The sequence below is a fragment of the Sander lucioperca genome, chromosome 19 (assembly GCF_008315115.2).
Source record: "Sander lucioperca isolate FBNREF2018 chromosome 19, SLUC_FBN_1.2, whole genome shotgun sequence".
Classification (NCBI taxonomy): domain Eukaryota; kingdom Metazoa; phylum Chordata; class Actinopteri; order Perciformes; family Percidae; genus Sander; species Sander lucioperca.
In genome coordinates, this window is record NC_050191.1 from 15,585,265 (window position 1) to 15,608,032 (window position 22,768).

The window sequence follows — 22,768 nt, forward strand, 5'->3', positions numbered from 1 at the left end:
CATTGGAGTCTTTATTTATTTATTTATTTTTGCTGGTTGTGTAGTTCAAGTCCAACATTTACTCACATCATAAACCTGTTTTGGTCCTCCAACTCAAAGAAAAGTAACTGTGCCCCCTTGGCTCATATGATTATTCCATTTTGTGCTATACTGGTAGCAAACAAAATCGTCTTGTGTGAGCTTGTATGTGTGAAGGTGCTTGCCCACAGGGGCTGGGTGTTGATTCTCAGTTGGATCGACACTACCAGCAACCCTTTTGCATTGCAGGGAGTCGCTTGATTCAATGTTAATATAACAAACACTGCTCAAGGATTATTTTTTTTGTTACTGTGCAGCTGTTGGTGCCTTAAGATAATCAGCAGTTTGTGTTATGCTGAAAAAGTGTAGACTTTAAGAGTAATAGATTGTATGAATGACAGGGCGAGTGTAGAGAGGGAAAGTAAGTGGAAACCCTCATTGTCAGCGAACGTTTTCAATATTCAGTTCAGATGCAATAGCGATCTAAAAGTTACTGCTGTCTGTTAATGGCATTGGCCCAAAGTGATGAGTAATGGTCAGAAGTGTTCATATGAAACCTGTTAATGTTATATTTTTAATAAAAATAAAATTGACTCATGAGATGCAATATCTGTCACTTCTTTTTCTAACTGAATCTTGTTATGATTTAATCTATACTTGGACTTGCATTAGATGTACAAAGTCTCTGATTCATGACAGGTATGCTAACTAGCTCATTATTCTCTTATCAATTCAAATGCTATGTGGCTGGTCTCACTTCGTCATGTTATGACCCAGCACGACTCGCACAGATCTCCCAGGCATGCAGAAAAATGTTTAACACAAACATCCGCATCCATCTGTGGCTTTGAAGTCAGAAGGCCCACTTACATAACATTTGTGTCTCCTTCAGTGCTGTTTGAGGAGTGTGCGGTGCAGCCTCCACGGGGCTGGCCCAGTCTGTGTGTGTTTGCCACTGTTCTCACCCTATCTAACCCCCCCTCTCGTCTTCATTTGAGTTACTGATCCATGGCAGACACCACAGAGGCCCAGACGAGAACAAGCAGTGCTCCTTTCCCTTTTCTCCTCATCTCTCTCATTTTCCTCCCACTCCTCATGCTCCTGCTCTTCGGTGATGGAAGCAGCTGTTGTTTGTTCATTAACTTCTTTTAGGTAGCAGACATATCCCACAGTGTTTAAGTGGTGTGCTTATGCAATCACACACACACACACACACACACACACACACACACACACACACACACACACACACACACACACACACACACACACTGCCATCCGTACACACACCAACAGCATACCTCTCTCTCTCAATATTGCTTTTGCCCAATCATTAGTTGTGTCTATCCTTCTAATTAGACTAATTGAGTTTTCTTTGCTCTTAAGAGTCTCACTCGTCTTATGACACCACTCCTAAGAGTGGCTTTTGTTTGATCAGTCAGAAGAGAAGAGAAGAGAAGAAGAGAAAACAGATCTAACTGCAGGATGTGTATATTTTTGTTCAGGCTCAAAACGATCTCCCTCTGTGCGAATCGAGGCAAAAAAGAAATGTCAGTCTTTTCAGGCCACACACACTCTGTCTCTCTGATCTTTACGTCTCTCTCCCCACATTGCCCGTCCCTCTCGCAGATTCATTTGAATAACCCTCTGGTGTACTTGTAAGTGCAAGTTCAAAGCGGTGTCACAATGTCCTCTCCTCAAATGAAAATGAATTGCATTTTCCCTGATTTCCACATTGAGGTCAGGTGTTAGTGTAATGCATACAGAAACAAAGTTGGACAAGGTTATGTTTTCATCCCTTCCTGTCTGTTTGTCGGGTTATCTTATATTGTTATAAATGGATCTGCACAAACTTTGTTAGGATGAGGAAGGAGTGAACTTTTCTCATTGATCGATCAAAGGGTGTATGACTTCTGATTAAAAGGCCTGTAACTTCAGAACAGATTTATGTAACACTATCAATCTTTGTGTGCTTATACACAGAAGAGGCAAATCCTCTATAATTGGCCCTGTCAAACACTGTGTGGCCCCTAGAGAGCTCATTTACAGCCTGTCAGTTTTTCTTAAATTTGACACTGCACTCTGGTTCAAAACTGTCCTTTCAGTAATGGCTACTGAACAAATATGTGCTGATTGGGCACGTGCTGCTGCAGAAATCATCCAAAAGAAGTGGGTAGAATGGAATTAATTGTTGGCTCATTTTATGTACAATCATGAAAATATGTGCACCTCCTAATGTTAAACTGTGTGACTATCCACTTGATAATTAGAATAACTACACAAAAAACACTCCATGGCCACATCCAGGTCTATAATTTCTTTATTTAAAAAAATAGTTTTTACATATCTTTTATTTAAATTTTATTTTTGAACCTTGAGCTCCTCTCTTCTATCATTTGTTGTTCCACAAACAGTTTTTACAAGTGGAAATGTACTGGATTTTGGAAACCCTAAGAATGCCATTGCCAGGATTTTAACAATGACAAATGGCTGTGAAAATGCCCATATAACACATGACAGCTGATATTGTTCCAGAATAGATGCATTTTGCATCACAGCTTTTCATTTAAATGAACTGGCTGTTGAATGTATTCAACAGCTATTCATTTGAATAATTTAGCTGTTGAATGTATTCATGCTTCCATTCTGATCTGACACCTGTGCGTCTATGTGTGTATCGATAACCTTGCTTGTCCTCGATTGACCCTGTCCCCATGGGAAAGAAAATGATTGAGTTTTATCATGAAAACTGATAACAGCCACTGTCCCATCACTACACGACATAAGCTGTGTGTGTGTGTGTGTACACACACATACGTTTGTAGGTGTTATGTCATTGAAAGGAATGATGGCAGCACACACAACTGTGTATTCTGTAACTTCAGTTCAAAGAGCAGCAGAGATAAACAACTTTAAATTTACATTTCCCCAAAACAACGTCACATAAACATGCCACACCAGGAGACAACCTTTCGAACCCATTAGAAGATAACGTTTACGTAAACCTATAGTGCGGCAGATTGTCTGGCTTTATAGGCATGATGCCTGTCTACAGTATATGACTATACAACTTTCACATTGATATTTAGTGGTAATGGCACCTTGTTGTTTCAACTGTTATGTCCCACTGAGTTAATGGGCTCTAAAAACTGATTGGTTGTCAGATTAATGATACCCTGTCTATCTCTTTTTTGGGACTTAGCCCAAAGTGCCCCTTAACGACCTAGGCCACATCACAGACTTGTCTCTCATTTTCTTGATTAGAGTACGTAGGCGGTTACATTTTTGGGGGGCATCAGGCAGGATACCAAACTAATGTAGGAGTTATTCTAGCCCAGTGAATCTGATTTACGTCTGACAGAATACGTCTCATTAGTAGCAGGACCAAGTTGTGTATGCAGTCAAGTGTAGCTAATTAGTTTGATGAATAATTGCTGGAATTTAATGTTAAGAGTTTTGTGAAGTGCTAAAGCTCATCAACTGCAGACAGATATATCTGCATGAAATCTACATTTCATAGCATCTGCATCACCCTGTATCTCAGACAAAAGGAGTTTAAAGTACTCTGATCTGTGAAGGAGTGCTGATGCATTATTATACAAAGGTTATTTACTTAATAGAACATGCCTCAGCAATTGGCCAACTAGTATATCGAACAGCTTTGAAAATTTTTTGTGTTGAGAGCTCAGTAAAACTGCTGAATGCTGTAAGTGACAGCATAGCCCTGAGGCTGCTGGTGTTGTTGGTCGACTCCTCTCGAACTCTAGTAGAGGTATTCATGCTGAAAAGTGAAAATCGTTCTTGGTCCTGATTCCTCCTCTGGAGGGAGTAGTAGTAGTACAGGCAAGTTTGGATTGGAGTGTGCTGTCCTGACTTCATGGTTTACAATTATAGAGCTGGATCTGATCCCTGTAGAGAAACCTGAAAAGGCAATGAAGAATGTTACGTAAGCTGGTGTTATTCCCCCATGTTCTGTCGGTGTGAAAGTCAACAGGGAACAACCAAGATCTGTGTAAGTGAGAATGGAGAAAATGGGCGAAGATGATTCATTTAAGGATTCAATTTTTTTTTTATGGTGACAAAAAAAGAACATTGCTTTTGTCACTGATGAAAAGGATATAGGTATCTCTAGAGATTGAGAGAGAAACCATAGGGACCGCAGGACACACTCTCTCCTGAAAATAAGGTTTCTTATTTTCACCTAATGCTCAGTGGAGTGAAAAAGGCGCCTCAGTGCTCGTCCATAGGAAGAAAATTGAGCTCAGGAGTCCACATCATGTGCTAAGGGAGCATCTTCAGGGAGTGCTGTACCATAATGATATTCATCAAAACTGGTAATGGTTTCACAGTGGGAGGCTGAATATGGAACTCCAGTCATGTACACGACAATTGAAGCGTTTTAGACAAGGGCAAAAAAATGCGCTCCTGCTGAGACAACACTGAGTCAAATCTATTCCAAATCTGACGGGTGCACTGGATATCAGGGTGCTGTAGATTACACGCCATGAAATGAGTAATTTCACTCAACAATAGCGGTTTCAAAATGGTGGACCGAAATAGCAGCATGCAGTGGATGTTAAGACAGAGAGAGAGAGAGATGAAAAGGGAAGTTAAGGGAAGCAGAGGATAGGAAAGAGAGAAGGACAAATAAAGAGATAAACTCCAACCTGAGTCATGCATGAGTGATGGCTGAAGTAATTTAGCTTAGCACAACAGAAAACACTGTGATGCTATAGGCCTAGACGGCTCTCCTACAGTAAACATTCCAGGAAGTAATAAGCCAACCGTCAGCCAGTTGTGGTGGTAGTAGCGAGGGGATGGGGGGGGGGTTGCTCAGAGGAAGGGCAACCTGTGGAGGTTAGATAGCTCACTCACCTTCCCTGAGCAATAAACTAACTGGGAGGAGGATAAGAGAGTAAAAAAAAAAAAAAGATGAGTGGGATGAAATAGAGGTGCTGAAAGCGAGAGATAGAGGAGGAGGAGGGAGAGGGGAGGAAAGAGGAGTTGGAGTTAACAGGAGCAGTGGAGGAAGACGAATATGACTAAGAGAAGGGATGAAAAGTTTATATGAGGGGTAGGGTGGAAAAGCAGGGGTGTGGAGGAAGCACATAGGCTGGATAACCAGAGACCGCACTGCAATATAAAGAACTTGTCATACACTTACGCGTCTACCATGTCAGTGTCATCGCTGTCTCCTCACTGTCTCGTATCCTCAACACAGCTATTCCAAACTCTCTTGTGTATTCACTGAACACCGCCGTAACACATAGCATCAGATACTTATGTATCTTACCCATCATCTCAGCTCACATTTTATTTGACATTGACTCTGAGCCCAACAGGGATGTGTTAGCTGTTTTCTTATAGACATCTTTTCAGTTTCTGCAGTCTCCAGTCCTCACCTCTGTCAGGCCAGAGGAGTTTGTTTTGAATTGTTTGCGCAATCAAGTCTCCTCACTGAACTTGTCTTGTTGAATTCCTCCTCTTTGTCCTCTGTGTGTCTTTTTAAAAGTAGTTTTTTAAAAGCTATTTTTGGGGAATCTTTTTGTTGCCTTTTTAAGACTCAGCTCAAGAGGGGGAACGACAAAAGCCCCCCAGCCAGACTCAAACTGGGGATGCTGCAGTTCATGGTCAGTGCCTTAAACCCAGGGACGAACTGACAATCTGTGCGTTCGGGAAAAGCCCAGAACGGCCGTCCAACCAACCGACGGCCGTTGGCACAAAAAAAATCTAATAAAGCGATATTAACAGCCAACAGCAGGGGACGCTAATACGATTACTTATATGCTACGTGTAAAAAAAAAAAAAACTGAGGAAGAAGAGTAGGCCTACTAGTCTGGCTATCACCAGACGCTAGTAGAAAACGTAAGGAGAAAGGTGGATGGGAAAAATTCAAAGAAAAGAGGGCCAAGTCTGATGTAATGTTGTAATGTTGTAGTCCTTGACGACCAAAGCAGCACTGCATCACTTAGCCAGAGTGTAGAGGACCAAATGGAAGCTGAGCCTGAGCATCCACAGCCTGGTCATGATGAGGGACAGACAGCAGAGGTAATTTCACATCAGCAAGAGGTACTGGTAAGTGCCAGGAGCAGGACACATTATAATAGGCTGCCTTTATCCCTATCTTAGCGAATTGCATAGTCAGCTATCAACATGGGTGTGTGCATCATGATTATGAAAATGATTGTGCCATTTAGTGCTGTCAAACTTAACATGTTTAATAATTTCTGTTAATTTGAGACATTAAATGTGTAGTGATGTAGTGAGCTCACTTTTGCTGCTAGGATGAAGACTATGGTATTGAATTAAATGGGAAAACATCAGGCATGCATTGCTACCACTCTAAACGTGCTAACAAACAGGGAAGGAGGCTAAATAATTCACCAAATCTAACCAAAAGTTTAACCAAAAAATCCTAGCTTGCACTTTCTGTCTGCCTTCCATCAGAGTGCAGTTTTTTTTTTCTTCATGTACAGCAAGTAGCCTACTTTATCTCTGAAAGTGTTGTCAGTAATACTCTGTACTGTTTTATAATTATAAGTTTGTGTAATTTGGGGTTTCTGTAGCCAGTGACATTTCATTATTTGTATTTTATTTTCAATGCAATGTTTTTATTTGAAGGCTGAGGCTTCATTAATAAACACAACCCTAATTATCATCATTGGTTTTGAGATGTTACTATTTGGGAGAAAGACCAGGGCTGTTTTTTAGCCCCAGTCCGTCCCTGCTTAAACCCTTAGCCCACCAGGGCTCCCCAAACGTTCTTTGTTAAAGCATTTTTGAAAATGTTCTCTAATAGTAGTAACAGTTACATAGACCTATTTTCTGAGTTTTATAAATCTTTGAATAGAGCTTCTGGTCTCTAGAAACGTCACAGCTGTGTTGTACTGTAACAGCGTTGCGGTTGGCGTTTCTTATCGTTCCCCTGAACCTTGAACCTGGTTCCTCCCAGAGGGGCCGGGCAGGAATTCTGTGTGATTTTTGGTTCATGGAAATGTAATTCATCTGTCATAAAATCAGTGCTGTTTCTCTGCATGCTGTTTGAGTGGTTGATTGTAGTGACATGGTATTCTTCATTAAATAGAGACTGACACAGCATGGAGTGGAATGTTCGTTGTGGTCATCGATCCAAACAATGTTCAGTTAACAGGAACCGTATTATATATAGATTTTTAACTGTAATGAAGCTCTAATTCGTATCCAGACGTCATCTCAAAATCTATATGATCGATAGAGCAGTTATTTCATTTCTGCATTCCGACTTGGACCATGTGAACTCAATAAAAACACCAGATCTAAACAGCATGTCTCCAACTTCAATAGGCAATGGTTAACAATATGTGAAGAGGGGGTCAGTTTTTACGAGCTCACAGTATCCAAGGTTTTCTTAGGTCATCATATTTGTATCTAGGAATGTTTTTTTGCTTTTTTTTCAGTTGTCTGCTTGAAGGCAAAGATAAGGTTTTGAAAAGGGGGAAAACAGGGCAGAATTAATATTTATCATGCAAATGTATCAGCAAACGTTCTTTCTTTTCTTTAGAAACCATATTGAGTTGATATAGGGAGTATATTAAAGAGGATGTGTGGGTGGTAGTGGTGATGTTGATGAATACGTGAGCTTACAGGAAAGTATATGATTACCAGGTGGATTTTGGGGCTGTTATCAGAAACTTCAGTGGAATGTTTTTTTGGGTGGAGGTGGGGGCAGAGGAAGATTTGAATAAACCCGTTCCCACGCTACGTGTTATTCATCTATCTGTTTTTTTCTGATCTCAAAACAAACAATTAAAATAGAATAGAAAATAAATAAATGATAATAGAAAAATAACCTCATAATACCGGCTTGCCTTTTTAACTAAATGCTTCACCTTCTGCACATTTGTCTTTACTGTTGCTTTCCTGAGGGTATGACACTATCTGTTCTTTTACTGATATTATTGCTGTCTTTCTAACTTTTTCTTCATTACTTTTTTTCCCCTTCATTCACTTAAGCATATACTAATTCATCATCATCTCCATTCATTTCTCTCATCTTGTCTGCTGCTCCAGGCCAGGCCTTCTGCAATAGTATGATGACAGTCATTGTCTTCATTTTCTTTCTTTTCCATCTGTGTGTTTGGGTTAGATTTTCAGATATATTCAGAGAGTTTATTGCACCACATATTGTTAATGCTTTTCTATCATTTTCTTCATCTTTTCCCTCCAACTGGGAGGTCTCACTTATGAGAGTCCATTATTTTGACATCAGCTCCATAACTCCTCTGTGTTTTTATTTTTCACACCGTGGTCTTCTACAGCGGGAAACAGCACTTTGTTAGCGCAACCGTCTAATTGGTGCAGTCACCTAACCTTTCGAGGGCCCGTTCGTCCCCACCAAACGCAGCAGGTGGCGGGCTCATGGGACAATTGTACTCCTATCTCTGCCCGTTGTGGAGACGACAGCAGCCTTAGAAGCAATCACGTCACAGAGATTTGTTTTTTCTTTTCTCTTCTGTGGTGTACTGCGGCTACGTGCTGACAGACCACCCACCACGGTCAAGATCTTCAGGTCCCATGAGGCAGAGCACTTGAAATAGTCGTGAGGAGTGGAGAGAAAGTGAAAGAGATGCCCTGCAGGAGGAAAGCAGCGATAAAAGGAAAGAGGGAGGGGCAGAAGTCTTTGAACACTCGTGAAGAGCAGGATGATAATGGCCCTCAGCAAGCTTCTGGTTTTAAAATCCAGTCAATTCAGCAAGTTGATTTTCCTCAAAATAAATGACTGGAAATCCATTGCTTAAAAAGGTCTGTTATCCTGGGATTTCTTATTTCCTGACATATTCGAGACCTCAGGTTCAGTGTTGAACTGTTAAAGTTTTAATCCTTAAGATTCTTATGAAATCAAACTTTGTTTCATCCGTTAATGGCTGGCGTTTTTTCAGCAATAAGCATTCAATGTATTTACATTGCAGTTACCTCTCTATATAATAGTTTTAATTGTTTCCTGACTTCATGTATTTGATCCAGCGTGACTGGTTGTAATTTTATCTGCCTTAATGTTTACTATTCATTTAACCGAGAGCTATATTAATTTAACACAGTGAAACACAGCGTGGCTTTTATTGTTACGCAGTCACAGGAAATGCAATGTATTTGTTAGTGCCGACCGCTGACACTGTCTTATACACACACAACCCCAAAGCCTCTGTGTTCATGTCTTAGCTTCTAAGAGACTCTCTTTTTACCGTAATCTTAAGGTCATCTCCCAAGAGTCTTGTAGACACACAAAAAAACACAAAAGGCCCACCAGAATCAATAGCTGATTATCGGACAACAGCACACAGCGCTTCTAATCAATTTCAATTTCCCTGTTCAGGAGCTTACATATGAATTCAGGATGTAATTTTTCTTGCTTACGATTACAAGGATGTGACTCAGGGTTCATTATTGGATCCCTGGAATAAGTTATTAATGATATGCATGACCATTTACTACAGTTGTCTTTCTCTAAGGGCAGCTTTGTCACACCACATGGAGGTCAGCTGTCAATTGAGTGGCATACAGTGTCTTTCTAATGGGCACATTAACAATTTGCAGACTCAGGGACATGCTTTATTGCTTTGCCTCTGCTGTTCACAATGTGCTCATTTCCATTACACTTTACTCTATATATAGATATAGGTACGTCTTCCTGGATCTCTGTGAGCACTGAGATCTGAGACTGCAACATGAAGAGAATAAGTTGCTTGAAATACTTTAGTCTTGTCAGCTGGCATATACATATACTCTATATATAAGGTATGTGTACATGTGGTCCAGAATAGGTAGACCTATGTCAGATGATTCTTTTCCTGGTAGACACAGGATATGTCACAAATGCAGATGACGCAAACATGCTACTGAACAGAACCATTTTGTCAATGCTGTTTCATCTACCAAATTTTCCTCCATTCATCCTCCTACCTGCCATTTAAACTAGGGCTGTGCAATTAATCAAAATTGAAATCACGATTACAATTTCCGCTCCTAATGATCACAAAAACAGAGTAGTTGAGAAAAAAGATTATTTTGCACATTACGTTTTGCAAGTTAACTCTTATTTTGTCTTGTGCTCTGAATGAAAAAAAAAACAGGAAAAGTATAAAGGGAAATGTCACAGTTCAAAGTGTTTTAACTGTTTCACTGTTTTTTTAAGTTCACTAATTGCAACATCTTTCCAAAAGACAAGAAGCAATCATGTTAAATAATCGTGATTTCAATATTGACCAAAAATAATCGTGATTATAATTTTTTCCATAATCAAGCAGCCCTAATTTCAACTGGGAGCTGCACTAACCTTGTGTTGACAAAAGCAAAGCGCCTGCAGGACGTAACGGCTGAAGCTACATTATCCTATTACAGTATACACAATCAGGGCCATAATCTTCACAGAAGGGTGCTTCCCTTCTAACAGGAAGAGGAGTGTCAGCGATAACCTGGGGCACAGGATGTGACTTCATTGGATGTGGCCTATTTGTGAGAATTATAGTGGAATGCTACATTGATTTTTGACTCTGTACATTGCAGAGTAAGGAAGTCTGGATTAGATGGGATTGAATGAATCTTAAGTGATCCGACTGGGGAATAGCCTCTGAGCTATACCATGGTAGATAGGTTTGCTCTTGTGTATCTGTGTTAATATGGCCACATTTGTGTTTGTGATCCAGCGATATGGTTGCCCAACTTTATTTGGACGGTATAGCCTATGCTCCCTCCTGATATCATCTGGGACAGCAAAACTGTTTTGCCTCTGCCTCCTTTCTTTCAGCAGCTACTCTTTGACTCTTTCACATTTTCCTCTTCTCTTTATTTTTTGTTTAAGCCAGAGTGGTTTATAGTGAGACAAGGTGAGCTGCATTTGTTTGAGGATTTGATCAAATACATTTTAGATTCAGTATTCTTGCTCGTCTTTTAGTTGTTTCTTTTGTCCAAATTGTTCTCTTTGAGTAGCGTCTCTTCTGCTTTGACTTCTCTTAGTGGAAGAATAAAATGCTTATCTTTATATGCAATTGGCCAGGATGAGTAAGAAAGTAGAAAATGACGATTTAACAGCTTTTGCAGCTTTATGAACTACTTATTTTAATCCTGGTACACTGAAGTTATTTTAAGCTGCACAACGTAGTTGCATTTTATATTACACAAATATGTCTCTACTTAAAACAGCAATAAATAATTTTCAGCCACTTAAAAGCAGGAAGTCAAGCTGTAAGCACAACATTGACATATTATATATATTATTACACCTTATTATAGTAAGTTGTTGTGTGCAAACAGTTGCCTGTTTACATCTGGAGTCATTTTTCTGTCCAATATTTACTGTCCTTTTAGCTCTGTTTTTCTCCCCACCAACCAACCAAATATCTGGCTTGTTAATCGCTAAATGCTCCATTATGTTCACCAGCTAGTCGCTAACTTGCTGTTTGGTGCTAGGCAGGTAGCGTGCAGCACGTTTATCAAGAACTTATTTTTTAACTGAAAACTGCTGCCTGCTGTGATTGGAATGAGGTTGATAAGAGCAGTGAGAGTGAAAACAAGAAAGTGGTGGGCGATAAAACCTAAATAATGAGCTAAAAGATCCTGAAACACTCCATAATTCTCTGTGGCTTTGTCGCTGAGTGACACCTTTCACAGTACACATAGCCATTTGATCTGTTGTCATTGTATGAATATTGATTTGTGCAGCTTTAAAGGTTGAAGTAAAAAGCACCTGTCTGTCAGATTCAAAGGCCACTGCAGACAGAAAAGTAGAGCATCTAAAGCCGTGATGGAGAGGACAGAGAGAACAGGTTTGACAGTTGACCTGTACATAATCTTACACTCATCTTTGAAAAAAAATGTCCCTTCACTCTGGGTAATTCTGATTTTACACCGTGTAAATCTTTCAATTTCTAATTAAATACCTCAACCTTTTCTTTCCTCTCAATCCTTTATAGGAATTATAGGCAGATGTACCCCAAAAAATCTCATTCTGGAGTCTCTCTTCTCTTTTTATTTTTATTTTCTTCTTTACTTTCTCTCTGACGTCTTTCCATTTTCTGTCTGTCTCTTTTGACTCTCCATCATACACTTTTATCATTTATTTTTCATGTTTATTTCCTGTCCTCCTCTTTGTATACGTGTTAAGGCAGCTACACACAGGGCCGATAATCAGCCGTTGGACAGTCTGGCGAGGTCAGTGACTCGAGTCTGTTCGGTGTGTTCCGTGCCGTCGTCCGTTGGAGGAGCTGTCGGCCTTCATTTTAGCCGACCTGACGTGCTCAGTCGGAGACAGGGCAGTCGGGACTCACCCAGAAATGGCAAGCGGGATGACCATGACTAGAGCCTCTCAAAATCTGACGAAAATCTTTTAAACTGACCTTTGTCGATCTGAAATGAAGACAGATTCAGCAACTACATGGCCTATTTCTCGCTTAAAATGTTTTCATAAACACGTTTCGGTGAACTATTTTAGTACAACATGAGATCGTATTCTGAATTAGTCGCCATTAATGGCCGGTTGAAAAATCAGAAATCCGGAAGCAGCAACCAGACCCACGTGACGCGTTCGTCCAATCAGCTGCCGGTTTTCATTTTTTGGGCGACAATACAGATAAGCGCCACCTGCTAGTATGGAGACGTATTACGTCTCGCGCTTTGGTGTGTTCTGAGGCACTTTTTTGACCAACTCTGGGAGACTCAGTCCAACTGCCTTTTCTGCCAACGGTCGGCCGTCTGGTTGGTCTGTAACAGCCTTTACTCCGTGGTTCTTGTCATCACTGCCTCTCTTTTCTCAATCAGTCAACTTTTCTCTCCTCTCCTCTTTTTGCCTGAGGGACTGGAAGCATTACATTCTTAGCCCTGTAATGGTACTAACCGCTTAGTTTAGTAGCCCAACATTTACCCCCCTTGCTCCTGCCTTGAGCTCTATATGTGTGTTTACATCTTAATAAATGCCTGTTTTTGTGAATGAGTTGCTTGCACAAAGTTTAAATATCAAATACATGTACCCTAACATGTTTCACAAAAAGGTTGTTTGATCTCTTTTTTTCCCTCTTTAATCTCATCCTCCAATCATTGTTGAATCTGTTATGCTTGTCAAATGTGTCAATTTCCACCATTTAATATCAAATCCTTCGCTGTAGAACCCTCAAATAGTATATATTTGTCGGCATACATCCAAAAACGCTGTTTAAGGGCCTCGAATATGCAATGTTTTTAATGAGCTAAGTGCACTTCAAAGTCTTTCTCTTATGAATATGCAACGTTGTATTGTATCTTTTTTTTTCCTCACTTGACAGCCATCTGTCTGTGTGTCTTTGATGCACACCACATGTCTTCCCTGCTGTTCAAAATGCCAACACACACACTCTCACACAGTCACACAAACACTTCCACATACAGGCTTAATGTATGGAATGCATTTTAATGTAATTCTTGCATCTCTTTAACGTAGACCTCTGCCGCGACCCAAGCCTCTCCAAACATGTTATTTATAGACTCATTTAAAGCATTTGGCCTTTGTTCTACCTTTGCAGTCTTCTGCAGGGTGATGGTATTCAAATTATGGGACCTGAACTGTAACAGGCTTCAGTAGTTCTCAGAGTTGAACAGCTCTTTGAAAAAAAAAAAAAAAAGAGCTGTCAAAGAGAAGTTTTGCACATTGAATAGTGTATCTGCCCTGTCCTGACACCCAGCCACTCCATAATTCTAAACTCCCATTGCTTTCTTTTAATTCTTTTAAAAAAACAGCCATGGTTTCGTCACCCCTAAGCTAGACAGGTAGAAAATTCTACTGTTCACTTTCTTAATTTTTAACCGTCCCGACACAGTTTTTCTTTTTATTCCTCTGTTTCTGTCATCTTACACTGTGCCCACTTTCTCACATTCATCAGTTCCATCTTATAGCCATTCTTTCTTTTGAAAACTAATCCTTATTTTACTACAAAATTTCATATGAAGTTCTCTTTTCTCCTCTCTCCTCTCTCTGCCATGCTCTCTGCCCATACAGGCCTCAGGAAGTGGGTGTGTAGTGTGTCGAGTTAGTTTAGGGGAGAGAGAGCGAGGTAGAGAGAGGAGGGGAAAGGGAGGATACTGATCAAAATAATAAACAGCTGTGTGAAAGAGTGGGGTGAGTGGCCAGAGAGAACGAGAGCAACAGAGGAAGAGGAGAGAGGGATGTGGACACCAGCCTGGGTGTTTGTGTGACCCCCGAACGGCACAAAAAAGCCAAAGAAGAAACGTAACTTTTTAAGAAGTTTTCTCGGCCCGGGGGGGGAGGGGGGGGAGAACGAACAGAATGACAAATGCATCAATATCTCCTCCTTCTCACGACGCAAAGAGAAGATAATCGACAGACGTTCGACTCAAAGAGGCCAGCGAGTCAACCTCCCTACCCAGGATCGCAACGCTGAGTCTTGAGGCAGCTCCCTGCGAACACGTGGCTCCAGAAAGAGAAGAAGGCATTCTTTGACTAAGTGACCCAGTCATGGCAGTGATTAGGAGGGTGTGATAGAGCGAGACCAGACCGGGGCTGGAGACCCCAGGGTGGGGGTAGTAAGGCAGACACTGAGGTGACTCTGTCTCTTTGAGCCTGTTTTCTCAGGGGAACGACAAGGCAACGATGTGCATCTTTGTGCTGCTGGATCTCCTCTTGAAGTGTGTAGAGTTGTGTGACTGGAAGGAATAGAGTGCTTTTTATCAAAGTAATTGAGAGCAAATGCTCCTGCCCTGCCCTGGGTTGGACTGCCGGACATCGTGTAAACAGCTTCCTTCATGCCCAGAGGGGAAGTGAAGGAAGGATAGCATATCAAAGTTAAAGGAGAGAGCCAGACCTGTCCTCAGCCATTCAGAGGTTTACATCAGCCGGCCCGTCCCTCAAGACACAAACCGTTATCTACACTTTGCAGACCTCCACCCAAGATTTGTTGGATTTCTGTCAGAGTTTTAGTGCCACATAACTGGCCAGAGGAACTCAGCTGTCAGCCTCCATCCTCTCTACCTCTACCTTGTCAAACCTCCTGTGACACCAATCGTCCCATTAATCCTAGTCCCAGCTCTGAAGCATGACTGCAGGGTAGCTGTCACCCCCCTTTCTCAGCTTGGCTGCCTTTCCCAAGAGGATGCTACGAACATGTGGCGGGAGTGGGCGAGCACACACCCCGCCATGCATGCACAAATGCTGCCGAGGAGTGTGTGAAGTGTGTATATTGCCTGTTTTGGGACTGTGCCCCCAATTTGACCCTCTTGCATTTAAAGTTTATACAAAAGCCGGATTTCTCTGTGGTTGGATTCAAGTTTGTTCGTACTTTGGATTTAGTATTGATCCGAGCCCTGAACTTGAAGGTATCTGTTTTGACCGTAACCACTGGAGGACTTACCTACAGTACCTGTGCTGACTCCTTGCTGACCTTCCACCTGTATTACAGTAGAGAACATGTAGGCACTGGAGGGAGCAGGAGGAGTCTGTGCACACACTCCAACATGATTGGCTTGAACTTCAGCTTGCAGGAGCTGCTCAGAAAGCTTGAACAGGTATATATCTACTGATTTTAGGATACATTTTTGATGAGAGCTTGCCTGCTGTGATTGGAATGAGGTTGATAAGGCTTTTCAATGCAGTCTTTGAAACACTATGAATACAAGCACAGTCACCGTTCATTCTCTATCTCCCCTTGTGTTTGTAGTTGTCAACCTAATGTGGTGAGCTTTATGAGGTCTGAGTAGTCATTATTGGACTCATTAAAAGGAATCGGTTCTGGCCAGTTTTAATAGTTATTAGAGAGCGCTACCATGCAGAGAGAGAATTAGTATAGAACGAGACCCAGAATTAGGCCCAATTTGTCAATGTAAACCTTTACAGTAATTGTGTTATTAAAGGCTAAAAACAAAAATGGCTTCGCATAAGTAAGGGCCATTGTATTTTGGACACAATTATCATGAAAAGGACAGTGTATTTGTGTGTATTTTACTTTAGCCACAGCTTAACTGTGTGTTTAATGCTTTATCCTTCATGAAGCTCTAAGTAGCAGTTGTAACTTAAGTTACCATTGGAGAGTTTGTCACATCCTATCTGCGCTCTAACCAGCCCACAGCCAACAAATCTTTATCACTCATTACAGTGTGCATGAGATTCAAAACCCATTGATCTTTCTGCTGCCTGACACACACACACACACACACACACACACACACACACACACACACACACAGACAGACAGACAGACAGACAGACAGACAGACACGCATGCAGGTTGAGTCAGTAGCTGATTTGCTTTCATAAATGCAGAGATGTTTCCACTGTCTTCTGTATCTTCACAATTAGCCTAAAGCTAAAGGTTTGCTTGCTTGTGTGTGAGTGTTGTGTGCATGTAGGTGTCTGGAAGTTAAAGAGCTACATTTGAGATCCTTTGCCAGGACTGAAAACCCCATAGTGAATTCATTTCTCTCAACAATACCCATAAATTAAAACATGGAACAGTGGCAGAAAATAGCTTTGTTGCTGATACTGTGACCTGTGGCACACAAATGTTTTTTTGTAGTTGTTTTGTAGTGTTTGTGTATGTGAGTGTTAAAGAGCAAGAGACAGAAAGTGATCCATCAGCACAGTTAAGCGCCCCAGGATACATATTGACAAACATTAACCAGTGGCTCAAAGTAGTCTTTCAGTAGGTAAAAGGAAATTAAAAGGGAGCTTTGTAAATGAATATGTGTCTCTGTATGCCCACACAGTTGTGTGTGGGTGTAGGCTTTTGGTATTTTAAGCCCCCAACATCACCTTGCAGGCAGCACGGCAATGGTTATGTTTAGGGTTAGCTGCCTGGAAGACGTTGGAGGTTTAAAACACCATTGAGTGTGTGTGTGTGTGTGTGTGTGTGTGTATAGCCAGTATTGCTACTAGTAGAAGTGCTTAAGAAAAGGGAAGCACTTGGATAATGACTTGAAACATGGCCAGATGGCTTAGTGACAGAATGACTCTGTCTTTCACTCTTTGTCTGTTCATCTGTCTTTCTTTTTCTGTATGTCTGTCTTTCTCTCTCTATCTCTCTTCTATCTCTCTTCTATCTCTTTCTTCTTCTGCCTGTCTGTCAGCCTCTCTCTCTCTCTCTCTCTCTCTCTCTCTCTCTCTCACTTTCTCTCTACTATGACCTTTAAAAGGCATTTGATTTGTGTCAAAAAGCCAGCGGGTGATTATCCTTGCAGATCACAGAGGAGTGATTTGCTTCACCTTTGTGAAATGGCCATTGGCATTCAGAAAATTGCAGCACTGTTCCACGGATGACTGTGGTAATTGATAGTTGTTTTGTGTGTAGTCTGGTTTTACTGTAGCTGGACTGTATTTGTCCACCAAAACACACAGTTCACAGAGGTGTGGTCACCTAACATACATCCACAGTGTGTCTCCCACGTGTTGTACTATATTCTTAATCCTGTGCTGGTGTGGTTTTAGGTGTGTGTGTATGTATGTAATGTTTTTCTTCATAGTATTTTTCCTTTAGTGTATATGATCGACATTAGTATGTAGCTATTTGTCACATGTGTGTGATTTGGCTGGTGATGAACAGCCATTTTTTTCAGGCACATTGGGTACACACTGTATCCATTAAACAAACGTCCTTAACTTAATCTACCGATTTGTGAAAGCTGAGAACACTAACGGTTGATAATCTGTTTTCGTAATTGTAATTTTTTTTATTATATTGCAGAAACTAAAAGAACAGTGCAGCAACATTCATTTCATTTTCCTAGATAAGGCAGTTTTACACTAATTGTAAAATGAAAAGATTTCCAGATTTCCAATCTGTAATGCAATAATGAGGAGGATACACAGGCAATGACTGCAGGCACCATAGATAGGTCATTTTACACACAATGACCAAAATATATTTCTTGTTACTATACCGTAGGTTATAGGTCTCATGACACTTCTCTTAGCTACACTCATTTTGTCCCATTTGCAAATCTGTCTCTGTGCTGCAGGCAGTGTTACACTTAATCCATATGGTATTGGAGTATTTTCTTCATCTGCAGTTATGGGTTGAACAGGGGAGTCCAGAGAGAGAGAGAGAGAGAGAGAGAGAGCTCACATTTTACACATCTAAAAATAAAATATTTGACAGGATCCTCTGCTTGCGTCATATCCCCTTGTGGTTCCACCCTCACACACTAATGCTCACACATAACCCTTTGAGATGTGGTTGTGTAATAGAGCTGCCTTGTTAAGGACACACACATACACACACATGGAAAAATATTACTTTGTCACAGTATTGAATGTAGTGGGCTCCTGCAGCCGCACCATCATAATCACAGTATTTTGGAATAGCACTGCAATACACTAGTATTGCATACTGTATCCCAGCATAAAATTAGCAAAGCTTGCTTTGGTGTTGCCCTGGTACAACCTAATGCAGCATTAGTATGAAGGCAGATATTACCTTGGGACTTGCTTCTGGTTGGTGTGGGACTTCGGAATCAGTTAAAGGGTGGAAGTTAAAATCTTATTAGTCAAAGAGTCAAAAAGTACCTCAAGGACATGTCATAACAATTTAAACTTCTCTGCCCTCTGGAAATGTTGCGTGTAGTACACTGTGGGCTCCCTCAAGACTAGTCCTTGAGACAAAATCCAACATTATTTTCATTTCATAAATAATCAGCTGTGACAGCCTAGAACACGTGATGTGATGTTGTTATGAATTTGCTTTACTGCTGCCCTTGACTGTAAATTTGCTCAGACACTTCCCTGAAAAAGTGTTCACCTGTGACAATTCTTCTTTGTGTGTGTATTTGTAGGACATCCAGGCTGAGATCGATGCCCACAATGACATCTACAAGAGTGTGGACGGGAACAAGTCGAAGATGGTCAAGGCTCTGGGCAGCTCAGATGAAGCTGTGTTCCTCCAACACAGACTGGATGACATGAACCAACGCTGGAGTGACCTGAAGGCCAAATCAGCCAACATCCGGTCAGTAAAGCATCATCTAATACTTAGAAATAAAAAATGCTTGTTTGCGCTAGTGTTTGTTGTCATGCAGCTCAAATTGCAGGTGTTCTGCTCTTTTTGCTGCTCCAAATCTGTAAAGACAAACATTTTACCTCTCAGTTCACTGTTTGAATTATGCAGTGAATTGCACATTGCAGAAATTAGTTTCTAAGCGTAATTCCCATGTATTAAATTAGAAAACAGAATAACAGAAAAGACAGCTCATGAGCTTGAGTTTGCAAACACTGAATCCCATATGAAACACCAAGCACTCAATCTCTAAGAAGCCAGAAATATTTCCGATTTTTCTCTACTCTGCAAAAGTACATTAAGCACAAATCAATAGTAAGACTTAGTAATGGCCACTGTACCCTGCTAACTCACCAATACACTTTACTTTGCATTTAACTCATAATATATCCCCCTTACTGTTGACTGGGGCATTCACTACTCTCAGCTCATGAAAAGAAAACATAGTCCTGTTCATGATGGAACATGACTCACATGTCTTGGATTCATGGAAAACCACACGTGACATACAGCATGTGAAATATTAAAATAGACTGTTGTTTTACAGTAGCTCCTGTGTTCCACGTGTCCACCATGGAGCACAGGGATGAAACACAGCTCTAACACAGTGGCACATACAGTTCTGAGGAGAAGAGCCAATGCCTCATCAGGCATCAATAAATAAGATTGGCGATGCAGTGGGTGAAGAAAGTAAAGGTGGAAGTGAAGTTGACAGGGCCAGATGGAGATGTTCAAGACAAAGATGAGGAGGGAGGATTAAGAGAAGCAGCAGAGGAGCACAACAAAGCTTCAGGGGCAGGGGGAAAGGTTGCAGAGGCTGAAGAGAAACCGGAGGGAATAAAAAAAGTTGCAGGAAAAGATTCTGTGCTGGAAAGAGTTTGTGGGTCAAGGTCAAGCAGTGCAGACATAATAGGCTGGACTTCTTCCACAGGAAAACAAGCAGGAGAATAATAGACAGTGAGAGATCAGTCTGCGTGGGAGGTGGGGCATCGTGTGTGTTGATTGTATACAGCCTATTATGCCTTAATTGCAGTACATGTGTAATTATGGCTAACTCGACGAGCGGCAATAGGAGGTCTCTGTACACAGCGTTCAAATACATTAGAGGAGAGGAGAAAAATAAAAGTGCTAATCAACACATATTGAATGCATGCTACCACCCACACAATATCAGCCAACTGTGTTCCATTTTATGAATAACATCTACTGTACTCCAGAAAGGCAGCGACCTCTCTTGAGTGGTCAGCGATTACGTTTTTACAGAGGTTTTTGTAGTAATAAAAGCTTTTTCGTTGATTTCACCTTTTATGTTTTTATAAGCTATAAGCCTTTTATATAATCTGTTTTCCTAAAATTTGTAAATATATGTGGCTTTACTTCAGTTCCTCTTAAATAGACTGTTCTGTACAAGACTGGATATGCTTCAATAGGGAGTCTGAAAATACATACAGTATAATAATAGTTTCAGCGAATGGTGTATGTTGGCAGAGCCCATCTGGAGGCGAGTGCTGAGCGCTGGTCGCGTCTGCTGGGCCTCCTAGAGGAGCTGTGGAGGTGGATCTGCATGAAGGATGAGGAGCTGGCCAAGCAGATGCCCATTGGAGGAGATGTCCCCACCCTGCTGCAACAGCAAAACCACTGCACGGTACGTTTTGTCGCCACAGGCAATGCTCCTGCTACTCTGTACAAGATTGATCATACCTTGTCCCTCATTGTTTTCTTCTGGTTTCCAAAGAGTTACTTTTTTGAGTTTTTCGCAGAAGAGCAAACGTTTCTAGTAGTATTAATCGTGTTTAAAAGTATTAAAGGCCCTACTTTAATGTGCCATTAGACCTTTCTTAAAGACTCTTTGGGTGTGTACAGACTGTGACATCCTATTCATTTTCTGCTCCTGCTAGGGGGGAGAAGTTTACCATTCTTATTGTAAATGGAGTTTGTGATCTCACATAATTCCTACCCATCTTTAACCTGAGCAGAGTTCTAATTAGCAAGAATTAAACAAAACACCTAAGTGGGTTAGCAGGGCCTTTAAGTCGAAGGCAACTGACTGAGAATCTAAATAAGCATCATGTTGATAACATGACATGTTGCACCAAATGCTTGCTCTTGGGGGGAATTGTTGGGTCTTTGTAAAGAGTGTGGTCTAGACCTACTCTTTCTGTAAAGTGTCCTGAGATAACTTCAGTTATGATTTGACACTATAAATAAAATTGAATTGAATTGAATTGAATGACCACCACCACAGAAGAAGCACAGGCATGATTAATTATTCTAACAATGGCTCCGTTCTAATCAAGTGTCCCAGTAAGCCATGACAGTGTGAGCCAGCACGCACATTACCAGGACCCTGGAATTGAAGCAGTTACATAGAATTAAGCTGTCATTCATTTATTATTTACACATTATTTGTTCTCCTACTGTGACAAGCCAAAGTGTCTTCTGTAAAATTATTTTTATGCCATTATAAACAGTACATAGTAGTTAGTCTATAATAATTTAGAATCAATCTGGTCCCAGACTACACCAAGCAAAACATCACTGGATTAGCCTGTCTGAGATTGCTTAAGAGAGAAAGTGCCTTATAATAGAAAAAAAACCTGACCGAAGTTGATAACCCAGGCAGCTGTACAGTATATTATAGTGCTGGTGCAAGTGTTCACATCCATTCAGTTACTGTATTCAGAGTCTACACATCTGCTGAACAGTCAAGTCTGAAACCACAGGAAGATACTGTTATCGTAAAGCGGTAGCAGTAATCACTCTGACATTATTAAGCATCAGGCTGGTCAGCACTGTGGCTACAGTATGTGTAGCTAAACTACAGATTGCAGCAGTCAAGCATAACAACACCATGATGTTGTTATGTCTCCATGGGTAATAATAAGCAGTGTTGTTATGGTCACTCAGCAGTCAACATGCACACAAAAAAAAATGTATCAGCTCATAGTTAAAGACCAATATCAAAATCAAAATCACTACTACACAATCAGTGTTGTTCCTTCTATTTCATTCCTAGAAATGTTGTTATTTATCACCCTTTTACTACACTGTGTCGTTTATTCTAACAAGCAATCAATACCTTCATTGTGCCAACCCATTTACACCTTTGTCATCGCTGCTATTTGTCATCTGTGTTCCCCACTGTAATATTTATTGTAACTACTGGTTATTGTGATAGTGCATTGGCATGCAATTGCTTTTAGATAGATGACCCACCCTGTGGCTACTGTTTACTCGCAGTCCGCTGGCCGCCACCACTGTTGTTGTCGCTCTTGACATTGTAATGCATTTCTCCGCACTCCGTTCGACACACTATTATTTTGTTCCCCAAAACGCCTTGAGAGTAAACACGTGTGCTGTTGTGCTTGAGCGCAGGATCACAGACACATTGAGCCAGATCAACAGTCACCCTCTGGGACACGCACACATCCATCACACATTTGCGTTAAGGTGTGTATGATGCTTACTACACCTAACAAAAGCATGTTTATATCGTGTGCATGTGCATCTACTTTAAGGATGTGCAATGTTTTATTACAGTTTCACAAACAATTCTTAGCACAAGCATTACTAAATTGTTTATGTAATCATAGTATGAATCAGTTTCCAAAAAAGCTGAAATATGATATGTCCTCAATTATAGGGAGGTGAATCAAACACACCTCAATACTAATACATTGAGGGAGAAGAAAAAGGAGTAAAGAAATAAAATGTAAAAGGAAAATAAGTTTTGACATGGGAAGATA

At 40.9% G+C, this 22,768-nt stretch overlaps 1 protein-coding gene across 8 annotated transcripts in view; it reads left to right on the forward strand.

Moving 5' to 3' along the window:
• Nucleotides 1–22,768, forward strand: part of utrn (utrophin) — a 190,884-nt gene that overhangs the window by 94,270 nt on the left and 73,846 nt on the right. For 7 of the 8 annotated variants that reach the window (XM_031322136.2, XM_031322135.2, XM_031322140.2 and 4 more), the window contains 2 exons: nt 18,802–18,974; nt 20,511–20,667. In XM_031322136.2, the coding sequence (XP_031177996.1) occupies nt 18,802–18,974; nt 20,511–20,667 (330 nt within the window). Of the gene's footprint in view, nt 1–14,184; nt 15,544–18,801; nt 18,975–20,510; nt 20,668–22,768 lie in introns of those variants that run through there. The other variant, XM_031322144.2, reaches the window with a different exon arrangement.